We start from the raw sequence: 24,980 nt of genomic DNA, 5'->3' as shown, positions 1-24,980 counted from the left end.
CTTTACATAAAAGGTTGAGAAGAGCTGGCCTAAACTGCGACTACTACTAATTAAGGTTTCTTTTTATGCAGACAGGATGGCTGATCCCCCTGTGATCCCCCAACCTCCCTCTGGAAATACCTCAGCAAAGTAAGTAACCAAGTGTTTAAGTAACCAAACAAAGAGTGGGAGTCAATATGTCTGTGACCTGCTTTTCTATATCAATCATCCAGCATAGATCCCATTAAACCATTGAAGGCAATGGAACCCCTGGTCTCCATTACAGGGTCTACTGTCCCCACAGATATATAATAATTAATGCTGTCAAACGATTTTGCCTAAATTTGAATTTTAGCCCCTTTCCTGTTAAGCATGAGCATAAGCATTATGTATTTAGGTGGCTTTAAGTACCTAGAAAAGTGCTATTTAAGTATATATGTACCTTAATCGCAATTGATGATTAACGATTAACACGTTAATGCTGACGGCCCTAATAATAATTCCCACATACTAGATGACAAGCTGGCACCTACTCAGTCTATGGAATTGCACGTAAGGCGCATATGCCAAAAAAGTTTCTAGCTTCTGGGTTAACTTCGAGGGTATGTGTCCCACTGAATATGCATAGTAGTGTTTCTCCCACTGGCCCCGCCTGCAAGGTCCCACTCAGCTCATAGTCTTTACATTGTGATGAAGTCACAGATTGTTTTATCACTTTTCACAGCTCGAGGAAAGTTTTACAAATATAAAACTTCCATGATTCAAAAAATCATAACAGACAGTCAAAATGGACCATGTTTGCAGTTTGATGTGTTCCGTCGACAGTTTTACAGACGTGTCTTTTACAATAGTGGTTGCTGGGGAAAATGCTTTTTGGGCTACAGATGACTTTATACTGCAGTGAAGTGAAAGGCCACTGGGAAAAAGGAAACAAGGCTGAGAAGCTTTTCTTAGGAGCTGACTGTCCCTTTAAGAGGATTTGAGCGGCGTGCCTAAAATTATAGTTAAAATGTTCAATATGGCTCACACTGTTTTCCTGACCCTTATTCTTTCCATTCATTCTTTTCATGTTTCAAGTTCACTCAACAAGGTTAAACCATGTAAATTCATCTCATTGATTTCCTTTATTAAATCTTATCTAATCACAAAGACATGTTGAGGAAAACAGAAGCAGATGAGATTGTAAATTCTGATCTTTATACCAAACACGTGTATTGCACAACATGGGCCACTGCCCCTCATATTTTCACATATTATCCCATTTGCCCAATACCTCTCTCAACATGAATCTCCATTCACACCAAAATCACATCAATATCTGCATCACGGCGTTGCAGTCGCCGCTGGGCTCTGCCTGTTGACAAGCAAACACTTGCAATTGCCAGATAAGAGCTCTAGTGGTGCCATTGATTAACCAGGGACTTCATTATAGTGGCTGCCATTAACAATGCAACCCCATTGATTCAGCCACTGAAATGGCTGGGAGAGAAATCAGGAAAGATAACACTAAGAGCCATGGTTTGTATTAGATTCACTGCAGGATCCCAAACACCGCTGCAGCCGCATGTAAGACAATGAGCCCCTGTGTAATCCACCTTACTTTACCCTGAACTGATGCACTAAACTGGTACTTAAAATATCTGAGTGTCACAGAACATTGCCTCAGCTATTTTAGTATTAATACATCATGTTCTGCTGCTGCTTAAATAGAGGCCAGTGAAGAGAATCTGTTGCAATTTAGGGGCCAAAAAATTATGGTCTTGTTCCCAAATGTTCTATATTATATCCACATATCATACTTTATTGAATCACATTGATAAAATGGATAAAAGTTATTATCTATGCGCCTTGCTGGCACTGTTTGTCTTCAAGATAACTCTGGGACAGCCAGTCATAACAGCAGCAGAACAGGCAGAGAAAAACATGTCCGTTTGCTAGACAGGAAAACACTTTACTGGATGTGAATCAATGCGCCTGTATGCTCTGCTCGTCACTTCAGGAAAAAAAGCGCATTGCGTAATAGTGCACTTGAAATAGCTGGTGTCAGAAGTAGGCCTATGTCGCTGTTGCATGCTCTGTGATCTGAGTGGTGGATAAATGCAGGGCAAAGGGTGGATGATGACAGTGGAGAAACAGCACAGCGCTGTGGACTCAGCCGGTACTTTTCAGTCACATTAATAATTCCAGACAGCCGATAAAATGCAGCTGACACATTCAACAGCGGAGGCTGAAAAGGACAATGAGTCCACACATGTAAACAGAAACGAGAAGTTTGTGTAACTTCCTAAAAATGTCACATTTATAATTAATAATTCATAATATCGACCTCCTAATACCCGCGTAATTCCCCTGTTTGTGTTAACATTCATCAACATAATTATATAAGAGGCTTTGATCACGCAAATGTGTTAACCCTTGTCAAAAATATCCTGCCGTCTTCACAAGGTCAGCGCCGCGTTTTAATGTGATTTATATCCACATAATGGACCGCCTCGTGCACTCTGTCTCGTGACGCCCCGCTTTCTAACTCGGCCAATTTTGTCTTTTCATGCTCGCCTCACAAAATATATATAAAGGCCATTATTATTTTCGGCGTTAACGCCAACCTCCGCGCGCCTGTGCCATAACGCACAGCAAGTTCCGCTCAAAGCGAAGCCGGCACCTCACGGGTCCCACATTGCCTTTTGAGGAATCATTTGATAGCCCTATTAACTTTCATGTAACATTGTTTCTTGAAGGCATCCACAGCAAGCGCCTCAGTGTCATTACTGTGAGAAATGTGCTTTCATAGTGAACGTCTTTTACAGAAGTCCTGGAAGGTGCATGGTCTGGGAAACGCTCATAAAAACACTAAATTTAGCACAAACGAAGCATTTGGAGGCAGATAATTTTCCGAAAATGGTGTTTTGTATTTTTAAATACAACTACTTCCTACTGATGGTTGAAAATTATTGATATGTTTATGAATATATCCATAATATTTTGTCTAAACACGTGCTTTCACGTAACAGAAATTCGCCAAAAAATGCTATAACAGATTTATTTCTAATAAAATAAATACGCCGCCTTATACAACATTTAAGGAAGAGTATTCACCATTAAAGATATTTTCCCACGATTCTTTATCGGTTTAAACGCGATGTTTTAAACTCTACAGAAATATGTCCCTTGCAGGACCTTCGGCAATCCATTCAAGCCTGCAAGTTTGGAGAGCGTGTTGAGTTTAATCAATTCATAACGTCGAGATGGAGCCGAACTCACTGAAGGTAACGTTTGTTATCAACCGTCTATTTATTTTATTTTCGCATCGCGCTAATCGCCACCGACTCTAAACTGCGCTCACGTGTCTAATCCACAAAAGTTTGACACATTACATTTAGCATGACCACATCTGTGTCATATGTTGAACATCTAAAAATAGTTACATGCTACTAATTGTGTACAGAAAAAAAACTGAGCGATCCTAATGTGATATTTGCGAACCGTGCGCAATTACGCACGGATGTTTTAAATGTTTGTGTCCACTTTGCTGCGATTTGTTTACCAAATAAGCCATTCATTAATTTCTCCGTTTGTGTTTTTCCTCCACAGTGGGTGGGCTCGTCTTGCGGTTTACATGGACCATATATATTCTATAAAGCCTTTAAATTTCACCGGGACGGTAAACCGAGGATTCTGTCTCTCGGAGACTTTTTCTTCGTCAGATGTAAACCGGAGGATCCTATTTGCATAGCGGAGCTTCAGCTGCTCTGGGAAGAAAGAACAAGCAAGCAACTTTTATCAAGCTCCAAACTTTATTTTCTACCCGAGGATACTCCCCAGGGACGGACAGTCGCTCATGGAGAGGTAAGAATATTAATCGCCTGATGAATAATTACTGATTGTGCTTTTTTAAAAATCGTGTTTGTTTGCGAGCATTTTGATTAACAAGCATCTTTGCTGCATTAAGAGTTGGCAGTGGATGTTTAGTCTCCGGCGGCAGACATTCATAAACATCAATACTGCCATTGACGCTGTTAAAGGATTGACCTACAGCGGTATTTGTTGTCTAGTTTTACTTTATTTGTCTATTGTGGTGTCAACTGCTGAATGTGCACTTGTCCAGCTGCGCTCAATAAGGCTGCCGCTGCGCTCTATGGGGTTAATTGTGTTATAAAGGGGAAAATCCGCAAGAATCCTGCGCCCAGGCTCTGTCATTTCATTTCTTGCTAAAGCGTGTCAAATACTGACATATGGGCGGAAATTGCGAAACGGCAATGAATGCATGGGGGTCAACCTGGCTCAGATCGCTGGGTACGATAGTTATTAGATATTTTGTAATGCCGCCTGATGTTGAAAGAGTGCAGAGCGAGTCATAAAAGCGTGGCGGAGCACGGCCAGCGCTGACACGTTTTAACTACTCTGCGCGCTTTGCATAAATTTTCCATGTGGACATTTCCATCCTCCACAATGCGATATTGTCAGCTCACGTTTTTTGAGACGAGCACTTAAACCGCCTCTGTGTTACATTACGCTGTTGCTGGCTCAGAAAAGCAATAGTTATGATTGACTGTGGCCATATGTGGCGCTTGTGATCCGGTTACATCGCTGCGCTGAATGACATCGCTCTGATATTGAGAGTTTTTCTCAGCGGCTAGGAAACAAATGATGTGTTGTTTTCGCTCTGATATTCCTCAACCAGCGACAACAGCACTTTAATTACCACTCTCTGCTTTTGATCACTTGCGGCTGCATGGAAATTATTCTCCGCTGCTGTTATATTGTTTATAGTGAAGGACAAAGCCGTGTTTGTGCTCGACTCTTCCGCTGATGGTTTACTTACATTCTTTCCTCTTGAGTAATAGAGTGGCTATCACATTTCCCTTTCATGAGAAAGGTGGCTATTTATGGGCTGCCGCTTAGACAAGCTATCATCTTTGTGGCAGAATTTCTTCTATGAACGGGTATCATCTCCTGAAGCCCTCTCGCTTTAGCCTTTAACGCGCTGCAATTATTTAGTAATTACTTTGAGTGCATGCATCGCCGATTCTGAGGCCACACTTGCGCAACGACATGTCAGCTCCGCCCCCTTACCAAAAGACTTATTTGCATTGCAAAGTGCTTACATTCCAGTCCATTGGGGTATATCTGGAAAATATTATATTAACTACCACAAGGGCTGCAATGCAAATCTTAAGGAATCAACAGAATGATCCAAGCATCTGTTGTAGTTTGGAGTACAAGGGGAATAAAAGCTATTTCCCTGCATGAATTATGCAGCAACTTGCATCACAGCACACAGCCCTGCAAGCACAGTGCACTTGCTTTGAAGTTCTGATTATAGAACAAACCAGACTACGAAATAATATAATTTGATATGTTTAAGTGCAATGTAGGTGCCTGCAGGCTGACCTCAATTAAAGGGCTCGTCAAAGCTCCTGCTCTCAGCAAATCAGACTACTTACTGTATATTACACAGTGGAAATTGCCCTGACAACTTCAAGTCAGTTTATGACCTTCACTGAGCGCATTCAGATTCTCGCTGACTTTGCCCCATAACACTAATCTGCACTGCATGAGTCAGCGAGGAGCGCTTATACAGATGCAACCCATAATCCAGAAAACAAACAGGAACTAGGCACAAAAAAGCTGTGATATTAAAAAGTCCCTGGCTGTTGCATGTGTGAAAAGATTATTTGCATTTTTAGAACCTAAACACTAGAGAGGAGTTCATTTTTAGCTACAGCACTGTAAACTCACAAAGCTCATCTTACTTCTATTAATTTTAACACTGATTGCCTTGATTTGGGTAAGCAAATATAACTATTAGTTTGAGTTTATGTTTATTTCATACATAATTGTTAAGTTTACTTACATTTTAGTTGTATTTACTTAATTTAGTGAAGTTGTTGCAACTTAAAAATGACAAGTGATAGAAGTTGCTCTTTGTGAGTGAAAGCAACTTATGTTTTTAAGTAAACCAAGTTAATCGGACTTAACTAAACAGTTTTATGTATTTAGCAAGGTGGCTGTAGCTTAATTGATATTTGTGGTAAAACTGCATGACATGGATCCCTCTTAAAATGTTTAAGTCAAAGAGAAAGATTTAGTCTTTATAGTGGATTTGTTTTGATTGTATAGCTTTGTTTGTTTCTTACAAACACTGGTCTTAATATGCTCAGAATGGCATTTAGTTAAAATGAAAATAATTTGTGGATAACAACTGGTCATGGTTTGATTAAGTTGTTTTAATTTAGAAAGAATGAGTTAATGTCACGTCATTTTAAAGTTTACTTCACGAAATGAAGTAAATACAACATTTTAAGTAAACCATACAAATAGATACAAAGTAAACATAAGAAGTTTTATGTACTTAACTTTTTTAAGGCAGTCAGTTAACTAGATTTTTCAAGTAAGGTCAACTTGTCACATTTTACAGCGAGTGGGAAGTTTATAAAGCTCACATTAGTCATTTTCTTTGGGACTCTGTGTGCGTACAAAGGCAGATTAATGGCTGCGTAGTTACTCTGTGAATCTGTAATTGACTGGCTGGAAATCAGGAGTTCAAATTAACCCAGTGACTCATGCAGACATGAACTTGATAACAGCTCTCAGGAAGTGTGCTATTTTCACAAGGTTTTAGCGCTAAAGGCATTATGAGGTAAAGCCCCAGCTCGGTGTCATTGAGCTTCATGACATTTGTTCTTGGATTTACAGTTGAATATTTTCACACAGCATAAAACAACAACCAGTGTTTTGGTCCTCCTTTTCTCTGCAAGATCACGACTCATACTTGTAGATAGATATTATCTTAAGCCCGCGGCACAATATCCTCCAAATACCAACAACTTTTTCAAGACATCAGAACAGCCTTATATTGAACTAGCTGGCTGGAATTGGATTACTGATTCACTTGTGTTCTCAGCACCGAGGTATGATGTAATTTCCTGGTTATTTCTCAGGTATTTGTTTGCTTTGAGCCTCTCCTGTGCCGCCGTGTTTTTGCTGTGCTGTGCGGTGACAAGAGGAACCAACCCATGACCTACTGTGCTTGTTTTTCTTCTGTCACAGGGTTGGAGGTCAATTCCTTTTTAAACACAGCCAGCTTTAAATCCAGAGCTGGAAATAGAAAAATGATTCATTGAATAAACTCAGCTCTCTGCGCCTGTGTTTGCTGAATAGCTGATGAAAAAGATCCGGAATATATTTATTAATCTATTTATTCTGGGTTAATTATTAAGTCCATATGTGGAGGAAGCTCTATTTTTCATTATATCTCAGCCTGACAAGCAGTGTTTACCCCCACCAGTTGAGCTCCGCTTGCTCTTTAAACAGGCTTTGTGTCGAGTTGCTCACCCATTATGACAAACCCTCCATTGGGGCCTCCACTCTATTTGTCTCCCTGAAAACTGCCACTGACTAAACAGTCACATGTGTTTTAAAACTCATTGAGTGACACATTATTTTCCTCTCACTCCAAATGGCCTGCCTCTCCTGCTGGTACCGCTCGCCCCGGCTGCAATAGTTTCTGTTTTTGGACCCCACATTTTATAGATAAGAGCACACGCACACAACACTTATTATATACTCTGCTCCAGGCGGCTAATTGCTTATGCTTATCTTATACTATATATCCCACTTTGGTGCAAATACAGCAAGGTGCTCTTAATGGGAATTCACAAGCACGGAGAATATTTCTGGATCATGTTATATTAATGTGCTATTATCATCACCTCTGATTTCATCTGACCTCTCTTCTCCTCTATTCTGTCCCCCTAGCTGACAAGGCTTTGGCACACACACACACTCATACACACACATGCACTGACAGGCTGGGGACTGCAGCAGTAGGCCAGTATTGATTGCTGTGGAAAACACTTTGGCATGCGTCCAGAGCCATTTCTTCAGTACATGGCAGTAGTCCATGCATGTGTTTCAGTGCTTGGAAAGCCAGCTTGTAGGGAAATTAGATTGTATTCATTTGCTGCTTCTTTGATTTTTCCTAAGGGAAAAACCCTGAATGGGTAATTCAGGCATCTGGGATGCTAGTTGAGTTAAGTGTAAGTGGCTCAGATATGCGACCAGCATTTTGATGGATAAGGTCGTTTTGCTGTGTGTGCAAATGGCGCATTTTAAATTTTTAAAATTTTTTTAATATTTTTTCTAAATTAAAAAAAAATTTGAACATCCATACTGCTGCCTCGTCTTGGTCAGTCTGTGCATTACACCAAATCTCCCTATTCACACAACAATGGCAGGAATTTGGGGGGGGGCTTTTTAGCGTGCGTGTGTGGCGTGCATGCATGTGTGCCTCCTCCTGCTGCAGAACAAGTCATTAACTCTGAACACTGCCCTCCAGTGAATTCCTCACCATTGCTGAAATAGCATGTAAATTATTACCAGCTTTTTAGGATAGTGTAATTTAAAACCTTTAAAACTGAATACCCCAGACTTCAAAGGCTATAAAAAAGAGTCCACTAACATTTCCCATTGGTTTAAGAGTTGTCATTCTCGTCCTTCGCAATCTTTCTGATTCTTCTCATCAAACTGTTTTGTGTCTCTGCAGCCTAAGTAATGATATGTTAGAGCCGCGGCCCCGTTTGTCAACACACAAGAGACTTTTGGTGCTCTTTAGCTCGGTTTTTTCCACTTTGTCATTGACTAACCACTTGAACAGGCAAACATTTGCCTTGATGCATGACTTCAGTGCCCCCAGCTACAGTGGATCGTTATAATAACCTTTAAGGGGAAATACAGCCACAGATGAGAAGCTCCTGCTTAATACTCAAGCCAATATGTCTCATTCTTAACTGTGGTTTCTTAGATAGAGCATTTTTTTTGTCTTGTGTGTGCATTTGTTAAAATACAAGATCACAAAGCTGCTGTGATTCAAGGGGAGCTGACGCAGCTCTTTTTGCGGTGTCACCTTACATGATGGATGCCTCGCCCACTTTCCGAAAGCCTTTGAAAACTCCTGTTATCTCGCTATTTTTCTCCGTCATTATAACCCGTGAAAGAATGCTAAGTTCATACATCACGGCGGCTCATGTAAGAGCAATCTCTTAATGGAATCAGTGAATAAAAGATGAGTTCAGCACCCCTGCAGATATTACGGCAACTTTTATGCATATGAATAAACTGCATGCATTAAGTGGCAGAACATTATGTACAATAATTCTCACCTTTTAAATGCTGCACCTTGAACTCTTTCTAGTCTTGAGGCAAAAAAACACATTCTGATTCAATTGTGCTTGGCTCACTCTCCAGAGCTGTCTTTTAATTCCTAGATAAGTTTGTTTTGGGACACTGAAGCCAAGGTCAGTCATGGGGAGGGGAGATAGATAATGAACTCATATTGTGTTTCATACCCTCGTTTTTTCTCTCTCCTTCTCCTGCTCCCTCTCTGTCTCCTCATTGTCCATGTCACCATGTCCATTACTCAATTACTAATCTCCTTTGGCCTTAGGAATTCCAGTGCTGACCTCTCTGAGGCAGCAGGCTGAAACCTTCCCAGCATGACAGGAGCACTGTGTGCGTGTAGTGTACCCACAGTATAGAAAGACACCCACCCACTAGGAGCGTGCACCCCTTGACTCCCGAGCTGAAAGTCCTGTCCGAGCGATGAGACGCTCTGCCGCAGAACGCTGACAGTCAGGAATGTCTCCGAGCACAGTGGCGTGGATTTCTCGCAGGGGGATTGTTCAGAGCGATATGGAATATTTCAGGGTGCATTGTTTTCTAATTGGATCACCGAATATAGAATCGGGGAATGTCCCTCATGTGCTGTTTTGCCACCCTTACACCGCCGCATCCATATAAATTGAATGATATGGATTTTAGTGAGTTTAATTTCAATGAGATTGCTGGAGTCATGGGTTGACTGGAACAGAGTTATCTACAGTTTCACAGCAGAAGTCTGTTTTTCCCCTCACTTTCAGTCCATAATGTGCAGTCATAGCAATAAATTCACTCAGTAATGTTTTTGGAGATATCATGCTGCTGCAGTAATAACATGAATTATTGATAGAAGAACGGAGACAGAATGTAACATTGAGCTGTTAATGTGTCACCTTGCATTTTAACTCAATCATAAAACAGGCAGTTAGGGAGTGTGCGCGTTTATTGACATACTCGAGGTAAAATTCTGGTAACACATTAAGACGTTGAGTGTGGGATTCAGAGAGTATAAACGCTCTTAATGTGTCTGTGTAGGAAGTGTCACTGGAATGACACCCGGCTGTTTGGTATGTTGCTGATGTGCAGTGTCACCTCTTGGCTGGGGGCTTGCAGTCCTCTGACCTATATTATCAAGTGGCCTGCTGGCTGTGTCTGCCGCTTTGCTTAACTATCAGCTGCCTAACTGGGAATGACAGGACAGTGTGGATGGGCAGCATTTACAGAAGTGCAGGTCTCTAAAGCACTTCTTTGAAACCAAAAAATTCAAATAGATGATCCAGGATGCGTTATTCACTATACCGTGAACTTTTGCACATTTCCTGCTTAATATTTCTGCACAACCTGCACAAAACTGTAGCCTTCTCACTCAGAAGCAGCAGTCTAGTGCTGAAAAAATTGGTAGATTGATTGATTTTACAGAAAATGAGTGTTGTAATGGTTGAATTCAGACTAAAAATATGGTTTTAAGTAGTCTTCATGTACAAGGAATTTGCTTTGGTGCATAGACGTAACAAATATAAAATAGAAAACAATACAATAGAATTATCAGAGTTTAAAATAGAATAGCCATTATTTTATTTTTTATTTTATTTTATTTTATTATTTTTATCTTTTTTCTATTTCATAAGCTATCTGTCATGTGAATGGAAGCATTCAGTTGTGTAAAATGCCACAAGATGTGGCAGGTGTGTAGTATAGCCAAACTTTTGAAAATTTTGGTGGCATCTCTGCATGCTAAACTGCCTAATCTGTCAAGTACGCTGCGCTTAATTTCCCCACACTGCAGACTGTGCAGGTTGTCAACAAGCACACGTCGCATTAAACTGAAGAATGTTTGTGGTGATTGGCTGCAAGCAAAATCATACAAATGGTCTTTTTTTCAGGGTAAACTAAGGATTGGATGCAGACAAAGTTTGAATTGAGAAGCTTTGATATCGTTTGATTGGGGGCCTGCAGCTTGCTTGGTAGAGCATGTGCATTAAGACCAATACCTTGACAGGTTGAAGTTAGCCCCTCAACCCTTGGCTGCATGTTGTTCCCCTTTCTCACTTTACCATTCCATATCTTTCTCTCTGTTTGTGGTATCTTATAAGGGGAAAAGGCCAAAATTATTATTGTGAAACTACTTTGCACTGAAACCCACAGATTTACTAATATAACGGACTCTGAAAGCTAAATACTCACATTTGAGAAGTTGCAACCAGGGAATTATTAGCACTTTTGATTGAAAAACATATAACGTAAACAGTTTATCAACTATGGAAACAGTTAGTTATCTGTCAGTTGACTAAGAGTTGCTCAAAAAAGTTACACTTTTCAAGTGTTACACCCACTCTTGGCTTTTTACACTACATGCCACTTTCATCCAGACTAGTGGCTGAAGCTACATTCACACACACTCACAGCAATATGGGGTTCAATATCTCTCCCAATGATACTTTGACATGCGGACTGCCGATCCTCCGATCAGTAGGTGACCTGCTGCACCTCCTGAGCCGCAGCCACCACACAGGCTTGCCATTTGATGTAATTGTGAATTGAATAGCTTTCAGCTTCTGAACTGTTCATTGCACACAAATGAGTAATATTGGCAGAGTCAGTTTTATTCATATAGCACATTCCATTTCAGGTAAACTCAAGGTGATTTACATTGAAAGACAACGTATAAAATAAAACATGAGAACATACAGGTGGCTTATAAACATATGAGAGAATGCAGTATGAGTCATCAACACAATCAATAGAAACCACTACGCTGTCAAAAGAAGGACAACAAGGAAAACAAGTATGGTCATGAGTACACACACATACACACACACACACACACATTAAGCATAAGCCTCAAAGGGAAGAACAAAAAGGTTGCTTTTAATTTGACACATAAACTAAAGAATGTAGTTTTCTTACTCTCATCAGACATTTTTATAGATATATTGAATCAACAGATTATACGATAATGAAAACACTCATTGGTCACAGCCCTGGTTTTGTTTTTTCTTCTGTTTTTTATTACATAGTGGCACACAGGCTAGTGCAATTCTGTTGCTGTTTCTCAATATCTGGTTCTCAGAAACCTCTTCCATGGAAACATGGCACATTTCTTATTTCTACAGTATTTGCCTCAACATTTCTCAATCACATATCATGACTTACGCAAACCACAACACAGTATTCAGCTTCCTGGCACATGCTGTATCACACAGCAGCCCGCAGACTACACAGACGGTGTAAAGTTGGCTGGTGAAGTTTAAAAAAAAATGGATGTTGCCTGTTGCGGCTCCGTTCATAGACTGATTATATTCTGGACTGTGTTGACAGCTGCTGAATTGCTCTCACCTGTTGTGTTTTGCTCTCAAGCCGAACAAGTCCCCAAACAGGATCTGTTGACACTCACACAAGGCAGCATGTCATTCAGCTGATTGATATAGAGGGAATGGCTGTGTGTTTTTGCTCTTTGCTGTGCGCGCTGTAAGCTCTGGTGTGCTATTGAATTACTCGCAGTATTGCAGTTTGACTCGAACATCAGCGGCAGAACATTATTTTTGTTTCAAATGGACTCGACTGAAATATTTCATGGTTTTGTTTCTCAGTATCAGACGATTGCATCAAAGTACAGTAGCTAATTCTGTAGAGATACAGTACAATGTGGTTTCTGGCTGCAGGCTGAATGCTATTTACTGTTGCTCTACATTATTCAAATGGCCTGCTTTTTCTGAAGGCAGAAACAGCAGTCAGTTTTTCATTGCATGGAAAGCCGGTTACAACCACCCGCCACCACTTGACAGCTGAAGACAGCTCATTATAAGAAGACCGAAAACCCATGTTTGATGTTTCTACTTAGTGAGGGAGGCACAGCTATATCAAGCTATCCCTCGCAGGCTTTTCCTTTATAAGGAAATGCTGTCTCCAACTGGTTGGGATTTGATATGCCTGTAGTTGCAGATGATGTGAGAACTGAGTACGGGTAATTGTATAGACAGAGCACTCGGAGAGAGAGACGCTGAAAAGTCATGTGTTTGTTTTTAGAATATGGCGACAAAATAATAGGAAATAATCCATTAAAACAGATTAAAATGCCAAAAAACTTGACATTTTAAGCTCACACAGGAAGCTGTAGAGTTGGGATTTTATTAGATCCTATGTGTGCTTTTATTGCATCCACCCTCTCTGTATTCGTACATACAGTCCACCAGCATGTCAATACAGAGTAAGTAAATGTTATTTTAACATCAGTAATATACTCTTTTAGGGGAAATGTGCAGACAGATGCCTGGTAAATTGGAGATAACCAAGGTAAACATCAGAGACCTACTCAGAGTGTCTGCGTCTCTGCCTGTACACATCTGTCCTCCAGATTTCCCTGTTTCTGTAATAGCCATCTTCCAGCAGCACACTCCTCCACTCTGTCGGTAACAAGCACTTCAGCCATTAGCCCTTCAAATGGAAACACATTTAAGCATCTCTGCTTCCTTGCCTCTTCATTGGACTTGTAGTTCTTTGAGTATGAGAGTTATTAGACGGGGTTGAATCAACCTTAGGAGAAAAAAATGAGCTCAAACTGAAAGCAGATCTTATTAAGTAAGCCAGCTGAACAGAATAAAGTACGTACACAAAACTGCTAAAGTTATATAAACAATGTCAGCCGTGCACATCACTGCCATAGATTTACATTCATAGTTTCCTGACACATTATTATGTGTCAGAGGAGACCACTGGCTCTTTCCTGTTCATTCATTACACATCGCACTGTAACAAATTGCATTTTCCCCAACACTTTGAAGGTGCAATCGCAGCCCCCGAGTGCGACTTGTTATTTGAAAAACATAAAAAAGTCTCAACATTCATGGTGAATATCAGGAGCCTGACTTCCTAAATGCTAATCAAATAAAAAAAAAAAGAAAAAGTCTAAAACATCTACGTCCCCATTGACATTGATTTAACTGCTGGCATAAATTCAATTCAGCAATCATCCACATCATCCATATTCATGGTGCCGTAATTTACTTACATTAATGTGCATCCACAGCCGTAATGCTACTTGACGCACATACCAATTTAGTTGATAAATAAGGACGTCCTGTTGTTCGTCCTGTTTCCTCGACAAGCTTCTGATTCTGATTGTTGTTCTTATTTTAATACTAGTTTTTAACTTTGATTGTGTTCACCTTATGATGGTTACGAGTGGTGGAATGTAACTTAGTACATTTATTCAAGGAATGTACCATTAATATTATTACAATAATAGTATAACACTGTGAAAGGAGCCATTCTGCATACTTGGTACTTTTACTTTTGATATTTTAGGTGCATTTTGCTGAAAATACTTCTCTTACTAAATTAAAATTTTAAACTCAGGACTTTGGATGTATATTTTTGACTATGGTTTTTAAACTTTTAGTTAAAGGGTCTGAATACTTCTTCCACCACTGTTGCGTACTTTGTGAAAAAATGCACGTAAAACAAATCCAAGTCTTATTCTTCAACTGGAAACTATAATTATAAACAAAACTACTCATTAAAAACCAACTAACCCACTGTTTGTGGAATTAAAGGCTTTAAAATTCAGAGACTTGTTAAATTTTCAAATAGCACAAATCAGGTTTAAAGTCAAAATAAAATAACAAGCTGAAAGTATCCAAACGTTTTTTTTATAATAAAGACCCAAAAAGGTCATTACTAATGTAAAAAAGGGAAAAAAAAATCTTCAGAAGGATGGAATTTAGGAAAGTGGAAATGACACGCACACTTTGTAAGTTTAAAAATGCTTAAAACAAATTAAATGGACAAATATGAAAATGTATGTTCAGATTGGCATGTCGGCATAAATACAGCATGGGTGGTGTGTTAATCCTTTCTTAATCCCAAATTGTTTACTAAGCAAAATGGATTTCAAATTCTAAATTTCAGTCATGTATAACCGACCTGCAGATGTGTTGTCTTCTGCTTAACAAAACTGTTTAAAAAAGAGTTGTAACATTGGGGCAAAAGTAAACGATCCATGACTTTTACACAGTTTGCATTTATGAAACTCCCTTCATGTGCTTCTGATTGTAATTGGGATTCTGCCCCGCTCCCTTTCAGCACGAGGTAATTGCAGTGTCTGAGAAGGTGATTGTGCGGCTGGAGGACTTGGTGAAGTGGACAGTACCAGACTTCTCAGGATGGACCCACTGTCTGAAGGCCGAGCCTCTCAAACCCTCCGTGCTCCGGGAGCTGGGGACCAACGGGAGGCGGGAGGCCCTCCATCGCTACCGCGAGAGCACCCTGACCAGCGGACTCAACTTCAAGGATGTCCAGCGGGAGAGGGCACAGCTAGGTGAGGAAACTAAATTTCTTTTTATTTATTTTCTTTTTAGCATTTTTTCATTCCTAAAGGTTACTGCTGTGTTTTTAGTTTCTCTGAGCTACTGCTGTGTGAGATATTTGTGTATTTGCGTCCTGTCTCCACCATAAATCAGCTTATGTTTATTGTCCTTTGGTTGGTTTAACAAGTGTTGTCTTGACTGGAGCAATTCATCAGTATGTAGTTGGAATTCCTCCCGATATAATGAGCTGAGAATCACACTAATAGAGGCAGGATGGAGGTAATGGCAGCGTGTTTGCCAACGCATTACCATCCTACAGTATAACAGCTCTGTTTCCAGAGTGCGACAACAACAAAGGCAGGCGGCGTTGCAAAAATCACATAATTCAGCTGGTAATGTCTTTAAATAATTGAGTCACATCAAACTGCAGTCTCTGACTCTTCTTATCCATCAGTTTAGATCATAATTGGCCGTATATCTTGAGGGATCACTGCTATTTGTGTCTGAATGGTCGCCTGTTGTATTCGTCATGTACGCGGTACCACTAAGTGTCAGTGGTTGTCTGATTCTTGCACCGCACTCTTGGGGTCTCACGACAGCTTTACCTATGAATCAGGCCAAACATAAAGCTGGATGTCTCCGCGGATGACTCATCCGATGCAAATAGGAAACTCTGGCATTTGAGCCTAATAATCAGCAAGAACATAATGTTCCCTTTGAAGCCATTTCCCAGTTATTTGCCTCTCTCTCTCTCTCTCTCTCACATGGCTGTGATGTAATGCCTAATGCTGATTATAATGGTATAATGTAGCTTAGTAAATGTGCTAAAAATACCATCACATTTTGTCAGGTTATATGTGTGTATCCTGGTGATTTGAGCCAGAAATTTAGCTTTATAATCCTCAATTAATTCATTTTTAATAATCATTTCATGCCCGAAGCTTTTGTGGAAGTGAAACTGCTATAGGCTTAAAAACACGAGGCCCTTTTTTCTGCAGAAAAGGGTGGTTTATTGATGAGTCTTGTACTGTTTTCTGCTTGGGGATCTTCCAGGAAGAGAAGCTGTTGTGTGTGTGATGCCCTTGATTACTCGATATTGCTTGAATCTCATACGCAAAAAGGACAAGAGGATCAATAATGGATGCTTTGTTGTTATTCCAGTAATCAATACAGTTTGATTGTGCTTGTGCGTGTGTGCGTCTGTGATTGCTTGCTTTCATAAATAGATACGTCAGCCTGCTTCTTAAATGATATTATGCTCCATATCACGGCTTTCTGTAAATGTGCTGTATCGTCCAGATTTTATAGATTTATCCGTTGTCAGTGTAATAACCTGGAGATGACGCTATTGTTACTGAGGGCTTGTGTGTGTGCGTGTGTGTGCGTGCGTGTGTTGCTAATGAGCAGCGCTGCCGTTAATGACTCCATCAGGCTGTTTCTAAATGCACTTGTCACTCCGATGGGACACTCTGCCAGAGAATCTGCCCACTCAGCAGAACGGGCTCAGACTCTGGCAGGGCACCAGAGACACACACACGCACACACGCAAATACACATAGACAGGCACGTGCACACATGCTACACACCGACAATCAGTGGTGTGCACTCACTTATCCATTTGTTTGTTTGTTCACTACGTCTTTGGCGTGTGTCAGTTGTTGACAGTCTAACAATATGAGCAGGGCAGAGAGTTTTGGAGAGAGTGAGAGAGATCACTTATTCATCAAGGCAAATGCACGTTACTCTGAGCAAGGGTTTGCATAGAAATATGAAATATGCCACTGCAATGCTGCTGACTACTGGAATGAAATATTCATGCCACAGCAGCAGCAGATCAGATATAAAAGTACCCTTAAAGCGTCCTGTAGCTGAATGTCTGTAATTCTCTCTGATATTGGCTCATTGACTAAACTGACTTTTTTTATGATACAGCTATACCATTTTTTGTTTGGATTGTATTTATAAACAGAATAGCCCGAAGTGGTTGCTTGCTGTTTTACGTGAATGATGTATTTGCTGATTGTTATTCTCGGGCTGATGTGTAACTATGTCAGAGGAATTGGATTGTTCCCCATAACAGGATACTGCAGCAATACCACAAGCTGCACAGAAAACCATTGTGAGCTAAAGAGCAATAAAGTGTGCCATTGTTATCGAGGGGAACTGTTCTCTCTCTCTTTTTTTTTCCAAGTGCATATCCTAACTTTTCCTGGCACGCTGCCACTGTGAATTAAGTGCACTGTTATGTATTTGTGTCTCTCAGGGAACATGTGAAAAATACTACCAGACAAATGTGTCTGAAATAGCAGAATGCCAATTGAGTTGTTTTTGATCTGCATTGCATACATAGAGCATTATGGTTTGGTGGGTGAACAAAGCTCTGTTCTGTCCTCAGAAATGCTTAAAGAGGGAAACCAAAGATGCCCTCACAAAGTAATTAATTAGAGAAACAAGTGACCTTTGCTGCTGTCCTGCAGCATCGACAGCTGTGACTCTAAAACCTGTGAGGCACACAGTTGATTGGTATCATAATTCACATTCTAGCTTTCGCCTGGCTTTGAAATGTAGTGTTTTTTAAGTGCAGCTGAGCTGAAGTAAGAGAGCCTTGAGAATGATGCAATGCTCCCATAGACCTTTAAAACTAAAATATGCAGTATATCACATTTTTACAATTACAGAAACAGAGCATCAGTCGATATCAGGCCATTAAATGGCATTTATAAGTGGTTATATGTGTCATAGATATGGGTTAGGAGGTGCCTGCCACACCCATTTTGGCCCCCAGAAAGTGTGCCAGATTTTGAAGCCAATTTAACATCGCGGTCAAACATGGAATGACAACTTCCGCCATCACGTGATGCCATTGGGCCCAATAAGACTGTATCCCATAGACCTACGTTGTCAAAGAGATGTATTTAAATCATCAAAACATTTTTTCTGAGTGTCACAGCCTCTGCAAAATTACTTTGAGCAGTAGCATAATTAAATCATTTTGTCCCCATTCAAGTTAGCAGACGGCTACACCTGAAATTTGGCGCTTGGCCAGTGTGAATCTGTAGTGCACCTGCTTTATGGGCCCAACAATGCAGAAAGTAACTTTGTAACTTTTTGTCTGCAAAGTTAAACCTCTGTTGCCTTGTGCGCCCCTGAGCACCTTTCATAGGAATGAATGAGGCCCGGTCTCAAACGCTGTATCCATTTCTCTTCATACATCCGTGCTACAATCAGGTTCAGAAAGCCATTATTAGGCCATGAAATAGCCACATACTTTTACTGTTAGGCGACAAGCTCTTGTGGCTGTAAGTTTTCTGAGAGGAGCAAATGAGGAAGTCACGTGATGTCGTAGCAAGAGGGAGAAAATCTGCATCGGGCAGTATGGAGGCAGGATTGGTCAAACAAAGACAGGACTTTCACCCATGAGATCTGGGTTTGTGTCCCATACGAAACCAAAGTCATTGTTGGGTTGTTTTAACCAGAGCATTTGTTCTAATTTATGTACCAGGATATGCTTTTTTAAACCTTACCATGTAGACTTGTTTTTGAAACTAACAAAACTGCAACTGTTTCACAATGTTGGATATGCAAACAGCCATTTAATGGGCTGACAACCACCTTTGAATCTCATAGTAGGTGCGGCATGCTCCCTCTAACCCATCATATATGAGGCTGAGACGAAAAGTAGCTGGTTAGTTTAGCTTAGCATAAAAAACTCAAGCTTGCATCTGTCCAGTGGTAACAAAATCCACCTTAAGCTCAAGAAAATGACATGTAATATCCTGTTTGTCTAATCCTTACAGCCTTCATGGCTGAGCCCAATAACCTCTTCCTCTTGTTGTCATTGTATTGTTGTCACAACGCCAGGCTAGCTGTTTCCTCTTGTTTCAAGTCTTTGTGCTAAGCTAAGCTAAACAGCTGCTGGCAGTAGCCTCATATTTATTGTAGGCTACCGACATGAGTGGTAGGCTACCATCTAACTCTCTGCAAGACAGCGGATAAACATATTTCACAATTTTTTTTTCTTTTAAGTATGTATTGTTTTCCCAGGATTCTTAGCAGCTAAAAAATAATTTAAAAAAAATCTTGTGGCTTTTACACAACACAAAGGTCATTAATTACATTAAGCATGCTGTAGTTTCCCACACACAGTTTCCCAAGCCAAGAGAAGAGTAAAAACACATTTCTTCGAGTGCATGATGAGTGATGTATTGTGTTTTGCAGTGCTTACATAATCTGTAATGTAATTCACTTAATCAGGTAATGCAAACTGTCCGCTCAGTTTATCTTGTATTGGAGTGAGCATTAGAGCTTCTTTTTACTGTTCAATCCACTGGGGATGGCTTGCCAGGGAAGTTTACATTCTGCCCCTCTATCTCTCCCCAGAGAACTGGCCTGATTCTTTTTTTTTTCATTGCTGCCTGCCGAAATTGGTTTCTGGTCGTATACTACGAGGCCGAGCGTTGGAGAGCTGTATCTGCTGATACAGTTTGTTGGCTTTAGCCGGGAGAAACAGAGAGCTGTAGAAGGAAAATAATAAAAAAATAAAATAAAAAAACAAAAACAAAGGATTTCTCTTGCTCACAAAATAGCTCAATAGGTTTTCTGTCTTGTCTTTCTCCAATTCAAGCCTTCAGCGCTGAGGCAGTGAGCAGATTGTGAGTTGAGATGAAGTCGAGGATTATACAAGGTCAAACCTTGTGACTTTTGCATTCAGGGAACATAGATGGTGTTCCTGACTCCTGCCCTTTAGTATCATCTGAAGCTAGTTCATCCCTCAGCGAGAAAACTTCCCATGCAACTGTGTAGGCAGAAAAAAAATACACACTTCATTACAAAAGCAGCCATCCCTTCCCTTGACTTTTTAGATTATTTTTGTGGTGCAGGACCTTTTGAAAATTAAAGTAAATGACACCATAAAATTACAAAAATAATATTATCTGCTTTATATCAGATGCTCCCTGCAGTGCTGCCGAATAAGAACAGTTGTAGCTGCCGTTTGACCCGACACATTCATACAGTGAATCATACTAAAGTCAAGAGCGCATGATGGATTAGATATCCGAAAATATGAGCATTTCAATGAAATATTCAGATAGTAATGGTAATGAAGGTCAGTTATTATTATTCAAGGAACAACATATTATTCATGCATCTCTTTGCTGTGTGAAAAGCTGCAAAGTGCTATGATTGATGATTTCCATCCAATTTCTCCATCAGTGTCCAGAGTATAATTTGACAAGATGAATTTGAATCAAAATGTACTTGAGTTGTATAAAAAAATGACATTAGGGCATTTTCTTCCCGTAATCCATAATAACTGACCTTTATTGCTGTGCATGTCCTATAATTAAGGTTAAGCACATTACATTACATTCATTTGGTCCAGAGCAACTTAGTGCATTTATTTTCATACACATTCATCAGGAGTTGTTTGGGGTCAATGTCTTACTCAAGCACACCAGTGGGCAGAGGGAGCCCCTTCAATAAAGACCAAACTTTCTCCACCAACGTGCTATGAAATTGCAATAAGTCATGCCCTAATGCCATGCTAAATACTGATTTGAGTATATAGTTGCATGGTATAGTTAAATACTATGTTGCATTGGGCATATAAGACATCACCAAACTTCACCAGGTTATAGGAAATTAATCACACTGCAACTTCAAAAAGACACTGCCATGTTTTTTGTCTGTAATTAATTTAATATTTTTCAGACATGAACAAGAAAATGAACATGCAACAAAAACACACTTAAAAATGAAGGCTTTTTAAAAGTCAAAATATTTAGGCTCAGTCCCAATACTATATAGAGGGGTGGGGCGACATGTTAGGGCTACAGGCCCTCCACCAGTTTGGAGTGCGGCCTTTTCAGAACCACACTCCATACCAGGTATTAGAAGAAATCATTGGCAAGATTTCTGCATGAACAACAAAACAATCCCACAAATGTGTTTTCTTTGTTAATAAATACTGAAAAACATGATAATGTCGTATTGTAGCTGAGCGTCCTGGCTCTGCCTAATTAAATAGTTAAAAAATAAAACAGAACTAAAGACGGTACAAAAACTCCAACAGCAACCGCTGCCCTTTCATTTTATTGACCACAGCTCCCAGGCTCCCAACAAGTCCTCCCCAAGACTTTTCTCTGCAACTCAGAGAGACACAAAATATAGCACAGTTTGTTACATTGTCAAAGTTTATTGTTATTTTAATGTATTATGGTCATGTTTTCATAACAAGCATAAACCAAATTGCTAGTAGTATGCATTCTTATTGCTGATTTCCAAGGATAATTCCACATTTTGACTTATTTTCATGTCATATGCCTTCTTTAATGGCATATATTGCCAAAATTTAGCTTGACTGATAATGTGAAATTTAAAGCCCCCAGAGATAACTTTTGTTATCTCTGTTTAAACATTTAATTCTGAATTAATGTTGATTGCACAAAAAAAAAACCTGCACTAAAATTAGTGGAGAATTAGTGGAAGTGGCAGAGGGCGTAATAAGTAGTCCAAGCAAAAATAAGTAATGAATGTTCAAAATCATGTAACGCGATGTTACAGAAACAGTCGCTGTCTTTCATTTTAAAACAAACAAAATATAACTTTCTAAAATTAATTTACCTCCTCAGTGAATATATTTTTTCTTCTCTTTTAGGTATTGTGTATGTATACGTTGTTTAGTGTCGATTGCTTGTCTGTGGATAGTTGTTAAGCTCTGAGAAAACGGAGAGCGAACCCGCTGATTGGAGACGCTGGGTGGCATCAGAATGGAAAAGTTGAAAATGTATCACTTTAAGCTGTGAACAAAGTGTCCATTGAAGTGTCTGTCTCTTTCCAATAAATGGCCAGTGTTGTTGTGATAATATTAGTATTGCCACAGCTGCATGCATAAACATGACTGGTGACAACTGATGATGCATCACGGTCTTACAGAGTTGTCCCATTTATAGGGAAGACTACCTCTTGTAACTGCTATGAGCGGAAAAGGAGCACTTGAAAACAAAGGGGTAGTGGTAAAAATATAAGAAATGGAATTTGGCCTTGAACTTTGGCCTTGCTTTCCCAGTGTGCACACTGCTCAGAATCAATGTGTTGTCTTGAACTGGGGCAGACAAATGCATTACTTTGATCAGAGCTAAACGTACAAAGATTGAGCTGGACGGTGCAGCCGGCCGGCGCGGCACGGAGCAATATCACTGCATTTCAAGATTCTTTACAGCCTCGCCCGCTTCAGGATAGAACCACTGTATTTCCCTCTGATGCAACATCTGATCTGTATGCCAGGCTTGGCACATATACCCGAGTTGATATCCCGACAATATTTCAGTCGGAACATTTCAATTTGATGTAGAGGGTAGATTCTGTCCCTTTTCAGAGACTGTTCAGAGCGTCACTGAATGTTTATGCAGGCAGGAGCTGGTGATAAGAAAACAGACAGATGCTGTCGTCTCATGGTTGATTTGTCTCCGTGACAATACAGAACAATATTTGGGACTTTTGAGTCACTATCACACATGAAAATGTTTTATGTTTTCGACTGCGACGTGGGAAGGAGTAAAGCGCTTTCTTGGAAAAGATAAAGAGAAAGTGTCGCGGTGTTACAAGAGTAATGGTATGTTGTGACTCCGGCACAGAAAGAATGCTTTTGTAACACACACCACGCTGTATTCCTCCATTCAGAATATGTGGCAGATTGTATCGTTTGCACTTGTTTGCTTTCCGCCCCTCAAACATATTTGCTTCCCTTTCTGCTTTTTTTTCCACAGAACTAATTCTACAAACTGTCCAGAATCCCTTTTGAAGTAATTTAATGGAGTGTTTGTATTGATTATGTGCCTCTCTCACCACCCTCCCCTCTTTCTCTCCTTTTCTGGTATTTTTTTTCCTTTTTCTTTTTTTAGTGGAGGTGTTGGGAGGGTTTATGGCAGTATCTTCTTCATTATGCTCAGACCTGTAGGAGAGAGAATCACAAGCTGTTTTTCCTCGCTGATGTGCTCATATCATTAATTCACTTCTGACTGGCCGGAAGCCAGAGAATTCTAAATCTGTAAGCAGTAAATTGTGTGCCGGGGTGGAAAAATCTATTAGATGTTTGAGCATGCCTCGAATTTGAATGGGAGAAAGACACACTGTGAGAGAAAGAGAGAGAGAGAGAGAGAGACAGAGAGAGAGAGACCACCCAACACCCGAGTCATATCCTGTTATGGCTCGCACCATAATCAAATTCAGCTTCTACGGATTGCTATATTCATTAATAATTTGTGTTATTTTATTTCTGGAATGTCACATAATGTGTTTTTCGACTTGTACGGGGGGTGGGGGTGGGGGGGGCTGAAGGCTGGTGGATGGTTAAACAATGAGAATGGCCTCGGAGGAAATGAAGAGCTCCGTCTCTCCATTAGCGAGGTCTGAAACAACAGTTGTGTCTCTCTTCTCTCCATTAGTCAGGTCTGGAACAACAGAGACGCTATTGATGTGACCTCTGCCAGGCATCTTAAATAGACAGAAAGGGAGCGAGGCTCTTTCATAACACGCTAGCTCGTCTTCGTCTTGGACAAATTTCCTCATAGATTTATTTTATGTTTTTTTTTTCTTTTGTGATTATTTTATTATGAAAAACCTTGGAATCACGGGCATTTTTATCTCAGATTGTGTGTTTCTTTTCTTTAAACAAATTGCCTGCTTGTTCCAGTTACACTCTGACTCACACTTAAGTGTTACCCAACCAGCAGCCTTTCTATATTCGTCTTTGTCAAAATGATGCTCATTTCAAGTATTACTGCAACATTAATATTTCAGTGCGAAACTGCCTTTTGTACATGTCTCCCTGATATGTTTATCTCTTCCCAACAGATTGCCTTCACATAGATAGATAGATAGATTGATAGATATGGATGACTCTGTGCCGCTCTGTAAGCCTTCTACACATCACAGATTGTACAATTAATAACTCTGCATATTTTATGAGCATGACAGTCCATCTGCTTTATGAGTGCATGTAAAAGTGTCCTCCTCTGGACACCCTGTTGTGAATATCAAACAAGCAACAAGAAAAACAGACAATTTGCTCAATTTCTGTCCTTAAGTGCAGATTTAAGGTGCTTTCCTTGAGTATTTTATGCTACTTATGCACTTCATGCTACTAAGACTTTTACTCCCCTACCCTTACTTGTTTTAGGCACTAGTGACATCACAAATATGTAATTAAAATTCAGATATGATGAATCTTTACAGATTAAACTCTCTAATTGTACATAATATAGTTAAAATCGGCTCCACTAAACTGTAAGTGATACACTAATGCATCAGTAATCAGCCCATTCATATATGAGTCTACTCATAGGAGCAATTTTGAGAAGAACTATGAGAACTTTTGATTTTTATACTTCTTGTAGATTTTGCTAATAATACTTTTGTGCTTTCACAAGAATCCGAATATTTCTTTCCAGGGCTGTAATCACCTATATACTATTAGGGTAACCATTTTAAATGTATGCCTTCTGCAACCCAATCTTCAAGGGGGGGTTGGGAGAAAAT

The 24,980-nt window shown here is 39.9% G+C and overlaps 1 protein-coding gene across 1 annotated transcript in view; it reads left to right on the top strand.

Annotated features, from left to right (window-relative positions):
* The first annotated feature begins 3,182 nt into the window (after nt 1-3,182).
* arid5b (AT-rich interaction domain 5B) overlaps nt 3,183-24,980 on the top strand; it is a 103,121-nt gene continuing 81,323 nt past the window's right edge. The window contains exons 1-3 of the mRNA XM_042501829.2: nt 3,183-3,245; nt 3,571-3,825; nt 15,217-15,451. Coding sequence (XP_042357763.2) covers nt 3,225-3,245; nt 3,571-3,825; nt 15,217-15,451 — 511 coding nt within the window. The 5' untranslated portion in view covers nt 3,183-3,224. The remainder of the gene's footprint in view (nt 3,246-3,570; nt 3,826-15,216; nt 15,452-24,980) is intronic.

The sequence above is a fragment of the Plectropomus leopardus genome, chromosome 13 (assembly GCF_026936395.1).
Source record: "Plectropomus leopardus strain MGB_pleo_1.0 chromosome 13, ASM2693639v1, whole genome shotgun sequence".
Classification (NCBI taxonomy): Eukaryota; Metazoa; Chordata; class Actinopteri; order Perciformes; family Serranidae; genus Plectropomus; species Plectropomus leopardus.
This window is presented reverse-complemented; position numbering and strand designations above follow the sequence as displayed.